Genomic DNA, 12,091 nt, shown 5'->3' on the forward strand with positions numbered 1-12,091 from the left:
TGCTCCTGTAAATTGGTTTGTCCTTGATTGGTGTCCGTTTCTGTGCTGTCAATCACCCCGCGTTTATGGGCAACTCAAACTGCCACGAGGGGTGACCACGAGGTGCAGCTGCGACTGTGAAAAGCCTCTGAGCAGCTACTCGGGTGCCGCAGCTGACCCTGAGCAGGGGTGGGGGGGTGTTGGGCTTGAAAAGCTCCCCAAATTCCGCCGTGAATCACCGCCGGATCACCGCGATCGCCTCACCCGAAGGGCGCGGGGTGGGACTGGGTGGGCGCTGCGGTCCCTCCCAGCCCAAACCGCTCCGTGGTTGAACGCCCAGCGCTTTGGCCGAGCTGCCAGCGCTGATCACCGAGTCACAGAGTCACCGTCTGTGTTGAATCTGCTTCCCTTTGGCCGCTTGTGCACAGTAGGAAACATCTCCTGATTTAAAGTCCCTCTGCCTACAACACAAGTCTTGCTCGGAGACTCTCACACAGGCTTGTTGGTTTATTTAATACCGGGCAAAGCCAGGGAGTCACAGTTTCACATCACACATAAAAACCGTGTTGGGATGCACTCATGTTGATCAAGAGGTGCCTCAAGCGATTCTGTGTCAGTGAGCTCCTAAAAATTCATAGAATCAGGATATCCTGAGTTGGAAGGGACCCACCGGGATCATCGAGGCCCAGCTCCTGTCGTTGAAGTAAATTGTATTTACAGAGTTGGCTCTTAGGAAAACTGGGCTTCGGGTCATTTAAATGTTAGTTTGCTGAACTGTATCTTGATAAACTCAAAAAGAAAAAGAGAAGGTATAATATTTTAACATGGTAAGGGATTAAATTAAGATTTTGAATCCTTGGTTTTACTGACTTCAAAATGTTCCCTATGGAATCTGGAAAGTAGATTATTGTCTGTATTGCCAGGCTGCGCAGTCAGCAACTGCTCTTAGGAGAGGATGGGGGAGGAGAGGGAATCCTTGCCATTTATCAAGGGGCAGCAGATAAAAAGACTGCAGGTTTGGCTGCCTGACAAGGGAAGGTGACTGTCCCAGTTCTCAGGATTTGGGCTCGTTTGCTTGTAATCGTAGTAAAAATACTTTTGCTGCCAAAACTATTTAAAAGCAGATCCCCATTTGGGGTTTTTGTTTGACGGTGGAATTTATGTCCTCCGTTTTCTTCACATTTGTAACATTTGCTCTGTGAGCACAGAACTGACTGGTGACTGTTTAATGCTGTTAATTAGTACTGTTAACCCTGGGGTCTTAAAAAATGTCAGCGTGTATCATCTTTGCGTTCAGCCCAAACGAATTTTAAGTCATTGTTAAAATATTTAGATTTTCCGGATAATTAAAACTCCCTGAAACGTTGTTTGCAGGTGACACGTCAAAGACGTTCCGAGTTGCGACTGGAAACCAAATGACAGGTGTGTCTAGAAAACAGCACATTTTCTGGTAGGGTCAGCTTAGAGCATCAGGGATGGAGAGCGGGAAGGGAAAAGAGCACCAGAGAGCCTGGGAGAGGCACTGGATCCGTTTGGCTTTGCTCTGCCAGGCCTTTGGTGAATTTATCACCTGCAGGTCTTTGCTCCTCCTTTGCAGCTCTGCCCTGGCCCATCCTGTCACCCGGGTGCTTCTCTGTCGGCAGCTGCTTTGTTTGGGGTTGTTCTGGGGGGGTTCGAGTAGTGGCCTGAAAGAGCGTTTTTACTTTGCTGAAGCGACTCCGGGGTTTTGAGTTCTGGCAGATGATTGGCTTGGTCTGTGCAGGGGCCTCCTCAGCGGTTACCACTGGGGAATGTTGCCGATGGATTTAGCTCAGCCCGTGAGCGCTGGGAAGTGACACAGCGGTGACAGCCTCCCCAGCAGGCGGTGCTGCAAATAGTTCAGCTGTAATTGTGGGGTACCTTCCTGGTGCCTTCCTGCCGGGGGAAGTGAGGGCATCCCCATGGGAGAGAAACACAGGGATCGGGTGGAGAAGGGTCTGTGGGGCTCTCGAGAAACAAAGAAACAATGTTTTATAACTTAAAACAGACAACGTTCCTTTTCAAATATGCAACTCCCACCCATCACTTCACATGGGTGGGAATCACTTCACACTCACTTGAAACAAAAGGTGGAGAAATCAGGCAACTCCTCGAACGTGTGACCAAAGCGATGGGCCTTCACAAAGCTTTAGAAAAAGAACCGTGTTCCTGGAGCAGCTCCAGAGCCTGCCTGGGGCCTTCTGAGGAAGTGTGTGTTTTATTGACTGTGCCCTGGCTCCACCAGCTGCAGGGACAAAGCCACTCCCTTGTATTTTGCCACGGGGGAAGGATTCATCTTATTGATGCTTTGCCACCTGTTCATCAGGGAATGGGCCCTGGCTTTTGCAGGGAGAGCTTCCCAAGCTGCAGTGGCTGTGGAGGAGAGAGCAGCACCTCACCTGGCCTTGCCTCCAGTACCTTCTGTCCCAGCTGGACCTGCCACCTGAAGCTCACTGCAAACCCGGCAGAGCTGCTGAAATCCCTTTGCATTTGCTCGAGCAGCACCAGCAGGGACAGGGCTTGCAGCCCACTTTATCTTTTCCACATAAAAATGCTGAACAATAAAGTTGTATGCGACTCCCGGTGCGAGGCACAGCACTTACCAGCCCATAAGGGCTGTTTGTGAGGAACTGTGTCTGCAATTGCTCCACTCTTCCCCTTTCAGGAGCCAAAATGAGCCCGTTCCTGAAGAACACAACGTCGTGATTTTTCTTCTTGAAGAGGCTGTGGTGGCTCCATGACAAAACAGGCTGAACCTGGGTTGCTGTGTTTGTTTTTTTTTTTTCCTTTTTAAATCAAATCAGCACACTGAGAACCCTGTAAATGTGTTTTAAAGGCTCCAAGGGGCACAGTGGTTTAAATGCTTTTTCCAGATCAATATTAGCGTGCCTTTCTGAAAACTGATAGTACAGAATTACAGCGCGTACACTCTGGGGGGTTTGTCAGTATTTTTAAAATTAAGCTGTGCTATTTCTGTGCTCATCTCTATGAGCTGCCAATTTTCATGCAAATTATGGATTCTTAAAATAACTAAACATACAAAAGCAATGTTGAGTTTCCTTCAGAGGAGAGCCTTCATGTCAACGCAGCAGCTTGATTTTAGTATGCTTTTTGTAGCAGGCTAAATTGTATCTTTGCGGCTCCTTGTACAGCCTGGGATGGTTCTTTCTGGATCCACTTAAACGATGATCCAGACAGTGCCCAAAACGCTTCCCATGTGAGCACAGACCCAACTCAGAGCCGTGTCAGAAGTCGGGGTGGTGCTCGCAGGTTGCATTTGGCTTTGGCACAAGTTCCCAGTGCCAAGGCAAAGCTGCGGAGTCCGAGTTCCGACCTGTGCAGATGGAGCTCGCTGTGGAATTTGGTTTCGCGCCAGCCGAGGGCCGGGAGCAGAGCTGGGAGCAAGGCTAGCCTGCGGGAATGAGGAGTGGAGGGATCATCCCTACACCCAGCAGCCCGAATCCAAATAAACCGTGTCCACTAAGCTGTCCTAAAACTGCCCGAACAGATCGTCCCCGTTCTGGCTCTGTAAATATTTTCCTTCTCATGAGCCGCGTGGGTCGGGGTCGGATCCTGCCCCCTCCCTTCCCGATATCCGAGGTGTTTCCATGTTATTTTCCTCGCAGGAGGGCGCAGCCGCAGAGTCCAAAGTTGCCGCCGGGGGCAGGGACGCGGCCGCCCCCCGAGCGCGGCGATGCGGGGTCGAGCCGCGGTGCTGAATCACGGCGGGGGGGAGGAAGGGGAAGGGGAAAAGGGAAGAAGAGGAAGAAGGGGAAGGGGGAAAAAGGGGAAGGCGAAGAAGTGGAAGGGGGCGGTGTCGGCCGCTCACGTCATTGTTATGTCTCCGCGGCTCCGCCGGGGCGGGGACAGCGACAGCGGCGGGCGGGAGGCGGGGGGGCCGCGGCCCCGCTCCCCTGACAGCCCCCGCTCCCCTCCCTCCCTGCCCGGCCCGGCCTCCGGCTCGGCGCTCCCGGGAAGATGTGGGTGAAGCTGTGCTGTTTGCTGCTCTACTTCCTGGCGCTCTTCGTGCTCGCCCGGGTGTTCGAGGCCGTGGCGTGGTACGAGAGCGGCTTCCTCGCCACGCAGCTGGTGGACCCGGTGGCGCTGAGCTTCAGGAAGCTGCGGACCATCCTGGAGTGCCGCGGGCTGGGGCACTCGGGGCTGCCCGAGAAGAAGGATGTGCGGGAGCTGGTGGAGAAGTCAGGTACGCGGGGCTCCGCCGTGACCCGGCGGGACGGACGGAGGTCGGTCCCGGGCCGCCCCCGCGGGGCTCGGGGCGCCCTTGGGATGGAGACCCGGGCGCTGCTTCCCTTGGCAGGGCGGCTGCGGGGAGCGGGCTGGACCCCCCAGCACGGGGGTCCGTGGAGGGAGGCCGGGGGCTCGGGGGGGGACGGTCAGACCCCGGCGGCGTTGTGAGCCCTGGCGGGCTGAGTGGAGGGAAAGGCCTGCGCTGGACGGGGCACCAGCAGTGGCCCTTCCCTTCCCTTCCCTTGCCTCGCCTTGCCTTCCCTCCCCTCCGGGTTCCGCTGCGGGCGGTCGGGTCACCGAGGGTGGCACAGATGGGAGCGAATGTCGCCTGCTGTGAAAAACAGAGGAGGAAAGAACCGAAATAGCTGCAGTGGGTCACTGTTTACCGCTGGGGCCAGCTCCTTTCCCTGTATTCCTGCCCGATTCCTGGGGTCATTACAGGTACGGCTGTCAAGATGGGCCCCGAGGAAAGCCGTGCTTTCGTAGATGAGGAGCAGAAGGGATGGGTACCCAGGGATGAGGTGCTTTTATACCAAGGAAGCAGAACTAGATCTTACATACAAAAAATAGCCTGGAAAAAAAAAAAAAAAAAAAAAAGAAGAGAGGAAAAAAAAAGGCAGGGAGGCGTTTGGGGAAGTAGGGAAAACCAGGTGAAGGAGGTGGACTTCTGGGAGGGGTGATGAACAGCGGAGGGTGAAGAGCAGTGGAGATGCAAGGAATGGCAGAAGTGTCCTGAAAATAAGGGTGCTGCCTGGAGCAGGGGGGAGCTGGCCCCGAGATGGGGCTGATGTAATAGCTGTAGTGCCAGCCAAGCAGGAAAATGTGAGTAGCTGCTTTTAAATCCATGATCGAAGGGCTGCTGATCCAGGAGAGAGAGAAATCCCAGCAATCAGGATAGGCAATGAGGGTCTCTTAATGTCTGGACAGAAAGGGAGAAGGATTTGGATGGATACAGTGAGTAGCATTTAACTTTAAAAATGCTAGTTTAAATAATTGATATTAATCCTGGGCATTTAGATCCAATTTGCTGGTATTGTTCATTGTTTATTTATGTTTTTATGTTGTTTGTTGGCTCTGCTGCTGCAAAAGTAAAAAAAAAAAGCAGTAGGTGCTTTCACTTTTGTTTCCAATCCCTTCCGCTCCTTGGGTGTCAGGTACTTTCATGATGTCATGATGTTTGGGTTGCATATGCTGCAGGGAAGTGTTTAACTCCAAACAAACTGTATTAACCAACTTCAAATGTCATGGAAACACTTATCATACCAACAGGCTTTGCAGCATTTTTCCGTGGTTGGTGGTTTGGTTTTTTTGGTAGTTCGTTTTTTGGTTTTTGGGTTTTTTTTTTCTTTCCTCTTTTGGAAGCCCCTCAAGGGTTTCAGCTGTTACACTTATTTTTATATTTCGAAAGAAACAGCATTTTTGGACAAGACTTCATTTCCTAAAGCTTAATAGATTAGTTACTAGAATGCTGGTTGTCATTAACAGCGTTTGTAATGATTGTCAAACGGGAAATGAGGTTACGAAGGAAACATTATCAGATGATTTTACCGTGAGCTCTTTAGGTCGCTGCAATTGGAGTTCATGGGAACTTTTCCCAACCGTGCAAACAGAAGCCAAGAGCTAAATTATTCTGCCTGAGATTCTTACTTGCAGTGGGACAATCAACACTGGGTTTTGGTACAGAATTATCGATTAAAATTTTGGAAGTCTGATCCATCAGTGTATCTTGCTGCAAAACTGCTATCCAGTGAAAGGAAAGCAGAGATACGTCAACCTGAATTGTCTCGGCCCCTGAACGTTGTTATTCGCAGAGAATGAGGCTCAGAAGATGTTCTTTTATTCCTCTGTGTGCTCAGTTGCATGTGTGGTACCTCTGTGTAATCAGAAGCAGAGCATTCACGTCTTCTGCGGTCTGACAGATGAAGTCAGATCGTTCTCAGTCATGTCACTGGAGATGGAATTATAATAACTTTAAAGTTTAGCTACCTTTGTACTGAAAAGGCTCTCTGAGCAACCACGCAAATGCAGTTAGTTAAACTGTTACTAGAATTTAGGAAGTGATCTTTCTCGAGTGCCATTTTAACTGAATTTCCCCAATTGTCTCTTTTTCAGGAGACCTCATGGAAGGAGAGCTTTATTCAGCTCTCAAGGAGGAAGAGGCCTCTGAATCAGTTTCCAGCACAAACTTTAGTGGTGAAATGCACTTCTATGAGCTTGTAGAAGACACAAAAGATGGGATCTGGCTGGTACAGGTATAGAAATTTGATCGTTTCTTTTTATATGTTTATCACACCCCAAATGTGTTTCAAAGGAGGAGTTTATGAGGGTAGCTATAAAAATGTGTAACAGAGAGATCTGGCGATAAATTACATCTGAGAGATAAGGAATAGGGGATAAAATCTGTGGGGAAAAAAAAAACCAAGAGAGGCTGGAAGTGCCGGAGTTCCTATACAATCAGGAAGAAAAATAAAACCTGTTATTCTGTGGATTGCTTTTTGAAAAGCAGGCACTTTAGAACCAGAAAACAAGCAAAGCAGCACGCACTTAAGCCCACAAGAGTAGCAAGTCCTTGGCCCTGGAATTGTGAGAGCCTGTGTGATGTGAAGGAGGTGCATTAGCACAGATGCTCCCAGCTGGCACAGGAGAGGTGCTTCTGGTGTTGCTCTTCCTTTTGGCTGCATTACATGCTCAGACCCAACCAGTTGAAGTTTCTGTTTATCTAAGGGGCTTAGAGCACTTGTGAAATCTCGGTTGGCTTTTCACAAGGGCAAGAGCTCAGTGTGCTACTTCCCAGGCTTAGCAGGCTGCTTCTGCAACACAACCTTCCCCCAGACCCAGACAATTTTGGAGAGTGCTCCCCCAGGGCTGCATGAGGAAAAGAGATCGTTTAGTAAAAGAAAGAAAGACTTTTGCAAATAGGATTCTGAAACAATTCATCATCGCTCCTGAGAACATAAGTAAACCAGACCAAAATGTAGAATTATTTTCTGCATCAACTTCTCTGTTAGTAAGAGGTTGGTTTTTTTTTAAGGCATAAGTTCCCTGCTAACAGCCACATCAGGCAATCAGAATTCCCCACCAAGCAATTAATTGTTCAGTTGATAGCTCCCACCTGGTTTTTCTGGTCTTGCTTCATGTTTTCTATATAACAGGAAGTCATTAAATCTTGATAATCCATTTATTAGACCTGCACTGTCACCACATCAGATCTTACCCCAGAACAGACAGTGAGATTACCTTCAGACTAGAAATGGCAGTTGTGTTTTGGAAAAGATGTATTTGCAGTTTATTGAGTCCAAGCTTGAGATTTAAATCATGCAGGAGGGCATTCTTGAAGCAGAGGGGGAGTGCTGACAGGAAGTTTACATGTCTCCAAGCTAGCTGCTAAGTACAAGCATGAATATGCTATGAAAAGCCTTCCCTTCTCCCCTTGCAGCTCAAGAGGGTGAAATATGGTAGTTCTCTGTTGTCTGCTGCTTGCAGAATTTTACTTGTAATGTATTTTCCACTGGCTTCCTAATAGCAGGTCAGATGGGCTGGGCTTTGATATCTCTAGTGTGATGAATGTTGTCATCATTCTGGGAATATTTGCACAGCTATTCAGTTGGTCACAATAGCTGTGGAAAAAAAAATTAAGTGGAATTTACTGGATAATTTACTGAACACTATTTGTCTGTTTCTCTACAATAAAACCACAAGACATGTCAAATTCCTATTTTTCATTCATGCTTTTCGAGTTTTCGTCGCTTCTGAGTTTTCACTTGCTCCATTCCCCACTGTAACTCCTGCCTGGGTAACTCCTGTGCTGGGTTCTTCGTGTCCTCCCACAGGTTTTTTTTTCCTTGCTTTTTTCTTAGGCCTTATCCCTGCAGAGCCAGTTTTTACCATCACTTCCCTGTCCTAAGCCTTGCCCATCCTCCTTCACCGTTAGGCATCCTGTGGAAACTTCACAGCTAATTAACCAGCTCGATGATTTAGGCAGGGAACAGTGGAGAGTGGGGATGTCTCGTGGATGGGTTTGGTGACCACAGGCAAGGTCGGAGATTCCCCTGCTTTGTTGCTGCTGGCTGGGAAGCAGAACGGATCTCCAGATCCTTTTTAGGATCTGTGGCCCGTGGGGGGCTGCTGGAAAGGAGCAGAGGGAGAGGAGCAGTTCTGGCTCAGCTGGCACAGTGGCTGTCGGTTGAGTTGGTTTTGAGCACTTCATGACTCTGTATGGGAGGATTGGGACTCTGAAGAGGGATTTTTATTTTGTAAATGAAATTCCTGGTGTGGCACAGGCTGGCAGTGTGATAGCTGTCACTGCCTGCAGAGAATCAAAGGAAAAAGAGGAAACAATTATTGCTTCTCGATGTGTTTGACACAAATTGAGATGTGAATTTATCATTTCGAGTCAGCAAGATGAATTCCTTGAAGAAAGTCGAAGTCAGTACACAAGGAATCAGTGTTTGTGGCTTTGTTCCTTTATTTCCTGAAAACCCACATGCAAAGCATCCCTGTTTGGTGGTAATTTGTTTACCAGTGTAGCTGTTCACAGCTCCTGTGTGGCGCTTCCGTAGAGCCACGGACAGCAGCATGTTCTTTCTCCTATTAGCTCATGATCTCATCACCTTTCCCTTTATGCCGTTCTTCTTGCTTGCCAGCTGCTGTTGTGCACTGCTCTGGCAGGCAGGGAAGGGTGAGTGGTAGTTTGTGGAGCTGCTGCTCTTGTTGGTAGAGGAGTAACACGGAGTGGTTTTGCTTTTCCAGACTCCGGTGCGGCTCGTGCTCTCTCGTTAGTCTCTAGAAACCTGTCACATCCAACAGTATCGCAGTCATTGTGACTTTTTAAAAACCTACAGTCAGTGATCTACTCATAAAAATTCTCTTTGAATGAAGTTAAAATCTAAGTTAATGTACATTTTTATTTTTTAAGTCCCTACTGTAACACAGGGGTAGAGAGAAGTAAAAAGGGAACTTTCTTCCTGGCCTTGAATTACGGGGACAAACATTTTGATCATGTCTGGAAGAAGTGCAAAGACCATTATTTTGGATATAAAATGCTGCAGGCTGTTCTGCATCTCAGCTCCTCCTTCAAGTGGTGTAGTCACAGTGCCTACAGCGCTTTGGTGGTGGGGGTCTGTTCGTTCCTTCTTTTGCTTGCGTGTAGGATGAGCAATTTTTATATTTGCCTTTTGGATTTCGCCAGGTGATCAGCTGTTCTCGCTGAGAGGAAGTGAAGTAGAAACACTCCGTTCGTTTAAAAATACATCATTCAATATTTGTGTCTTTTCCAATAGCCCTTCAGGATCATTTACCGCAGGATATCTGATTTTAACTTTCAGTTTCCTTCTGGAGAGGCTTCACATCCAGCCAAGGGTGCAGAATACCATCAGCTGGAATGTAATAGTTCTCATGTTGCCTGTGTATCGGTGTTAATTCATTACAGAAGCTCATTTATTCTCAACCTCTGACTTAACTGACAGCTTAACTGAGCTGTTCAGATCAGGTGCGTAGATCACCCCACCTCCCTTGAGAAACTCCACGTCATTTTGAGGTGGTTGATTTTTGTGTGCTGTGATGGATGTCATCCTTTGTCTTTGCCTGTTTTGATCTGATTTCTCAAAATCTCTTTCTCAGAAAAGCAAAAGATCTCCAGGTATCTTCAGTCCCTATGGGTGGATTCTGAACCAGCTGTGAGTTCTTAGGAAAGAGCAACTATGCAGAAATTCAGTTCCATCAGCACAGTGACAGATAATAAACAGAGAGTGAGACGTCCCAGAGTTAATAAAAGTGCAGACAGTCATGTAGAAACTCATTGACATTCTCTGGAATAAGTGAGGTTTTTTCCAAGCTTTTAGTAAATAACTCACCAGTCCATTTATAATTAATTGTATTCCGGATGAGAATTTTCCAAGAATTTTTACTTCTCTTTTATCTTCGGGAGCGCAGTTTGCAGCATGGCTGTTGATTAGAAAGGGCTCTATGAAAAGCACATAAGAATTAATTAATTAAGTAATAGGCTAGAGTTTCTGAATCTCTGTGGAGCCCTAAAAATCTTCCAGTGTGTGCATGGACTCTGTGCAGTAATACTGGGCTTTCTCTGCTCCTTTACCCTCCGCAGGCACGAGGAGTTCGTGGGTGTCTCAAACTGGAAACTGCTGAGCCAGACTGACAGTTCTCACGTACATACAACCTTACCTGTTCATTAAATCAGTTAGAAATCAGTTTTTGCCTTTGGCAAAGCCATAGGTTTTTTTTTTTCCCAATTCAAATGTCTCTATTGCTTCCTGCAGAGAGGGACTCGCTGAGGTTGGGTGAGGACTCACTGCTTGTGGGAGAACCCTCTTTATGTGTGTGTGTGTGTGTGCAGCAGGGAATGGTGTCTCTTGCTTCATAGGTTGTGATCTTCCTGAAAGTTTAAAACCTGTCACAGTGCCCTAGTGCCCAGAGCTGAGGAGCACTTGGAGTTGTTGCCTTTGTGGCTGAGCTGTAAAGCCACGTTTTGGCTATTCGTGTGCATTGAATTTGGGTATGAGCAGGTGTTCCTGACACCTGGTACCTCAGCTAGAATTGGTTAAAAGAATGAGAGCTGGAATACCATGAAGAGCTTGTTCTACATTTGCCCATCTCTGACTCATTCTCATGCTTTGTGATATTTTAACATATTTAGTTGTGAGGGAGGTTCAGAACTTACTGAGACCAAATCTTGTTACCGTGACCTGTTTTGAGTTCTCTGCATACCTGCCTGAAAGAGATTGAACAAAATCTGATTTAAATGCACAGAAAGCAGCAGAGTGAGGTCGCTATCATGTCATGCTCAAGTGCTTCAGGGGTACCCGAAGAGGAGTCTGTCTTTGCATTTTGCATTGTTATAGCAAACTCTTAACAGAAGCTGTGTTTCAGTCCTATTTTTACTTTTATTTTAACGATGTATGTTTCATAAAATAATCTTTAAAAGTGCTTAGTGATAACTGCAAATTAAGGAGCAGCTGGATTGATGGTGGTTCTGAAGTAGCTATTGCAGTACTGATGCACCTACACAATACACTTTGGGTTTAGATTAGGCAAGAGAGGCAAAGTGCCTTGCTGACTTTGTCCTGTTTTTCCAAGTGTTTGTATCTTTCTGTCCCTGGGGTATTTGCTCTTCAAGTCTGTTTCCTTCTTTAATGTCATAACTATGACTGCTTTAACATATAGATCAAAACAATTCTATTAATTACTTAATTAATCTCTTTGGGGATAATTCAGTGTAATTCAATGTCAGGAGAACTCTTCCAGTGCAAAAGCTCCCTATTCTGTTGAAATCATAAGGATGCAGTATTGTATGTCCCTATTCAAATCCACCTCCTTTGGGATTTGTGGAAGCTAAACAAGAAATCTCAATCAGAACATGGAGAAACAAAGGAGATTTCCAAACCCCCACCTTTCCATTTTTACTCTGCATGCCTTAGTGGAATAACTTAGGCTGCAGAATTTCATAGTCATTGGCTGAGAATCTCCTGACCTCTTGGGATATGGTGTGGTCCTCCCAAATTCACAGATGGAGTATGAAGGAACTCGTGTTTGAGACTTCAGAGGAAGTTTGTGGGTGGATGCTCAGTGAGAGCCTGTCCTTCTCTCCAGCATCTTCTCCTACTGAAGAAGTGAGTAATTCAAATACCGAGATGGGAGTTCAGACCCTGCAGTCAGCCTGGCCCTTTTTAGGTGTAGTTTCAGGAGCAGATCTGTTCTGTGACGTGAAGTCGTTAAAATGGCAGGGTTGCTGTGATCCTGTTGGATTCTCTTAGCCCATTAAGATGATTAATGGATTAATTGAGTTACCCTCATTGTCTTACCTGTCACTCTGACATGTGATACATTACAG

The 12,091-nt window shown here is 47.2% G+C and overlaps 1 protein-coding gene across 2 annotated transcripts in view; it reads left to right on the plus strand.

Moving 5' to 3' along the window:
- Positions 1 to 3,882: 3,882 nt before the first annotated feature.
- Positions 3,883 to 12,091, plus strand: part of LOC126652130 (charged multivesicular body protein 3) — a 30,813-nt gene continuing 22,604 nt past the window's right edge. Inside the window, exons 1-2 of one of the 2 annotated variants that reach the window (XM_050338728.1) lie at positions 3,883 to 4,201; positions 6,358 to 6,497. In XM_050338728.1, the coding sequence (XP_050194685.1) occupies positions 3,976 to 4,201; positions 6,358 to 6,497 (366 nt within the window). In that variant the 5' untranslated portion in view covers positions 3,883 to 3,975. The remainder of the gene's footprint in view (positions 4,202 to 6,357; positions 6,498 to 12,091) is intronic. The other variant, XM_050338732.1, reaches the window with a different exon arrangement.

The sequence above is a fragment of the Myiozetetes cayanensis genome, unplaced genomic scaffold (genome assembly GCF_022539395.1).
Source record: "Myiozetetes cayanensis isolate MyiCay16 unplaced genomic scaffold, myiCay2020 scf7, whole genome shotgun sequence".
Lineage (NCBI taxonomy): Eukaryota > Metazoa > Chordata > Aves > Passeriformes > Tyrannidae > Myiozetetes > Myiozetetes cayanensis.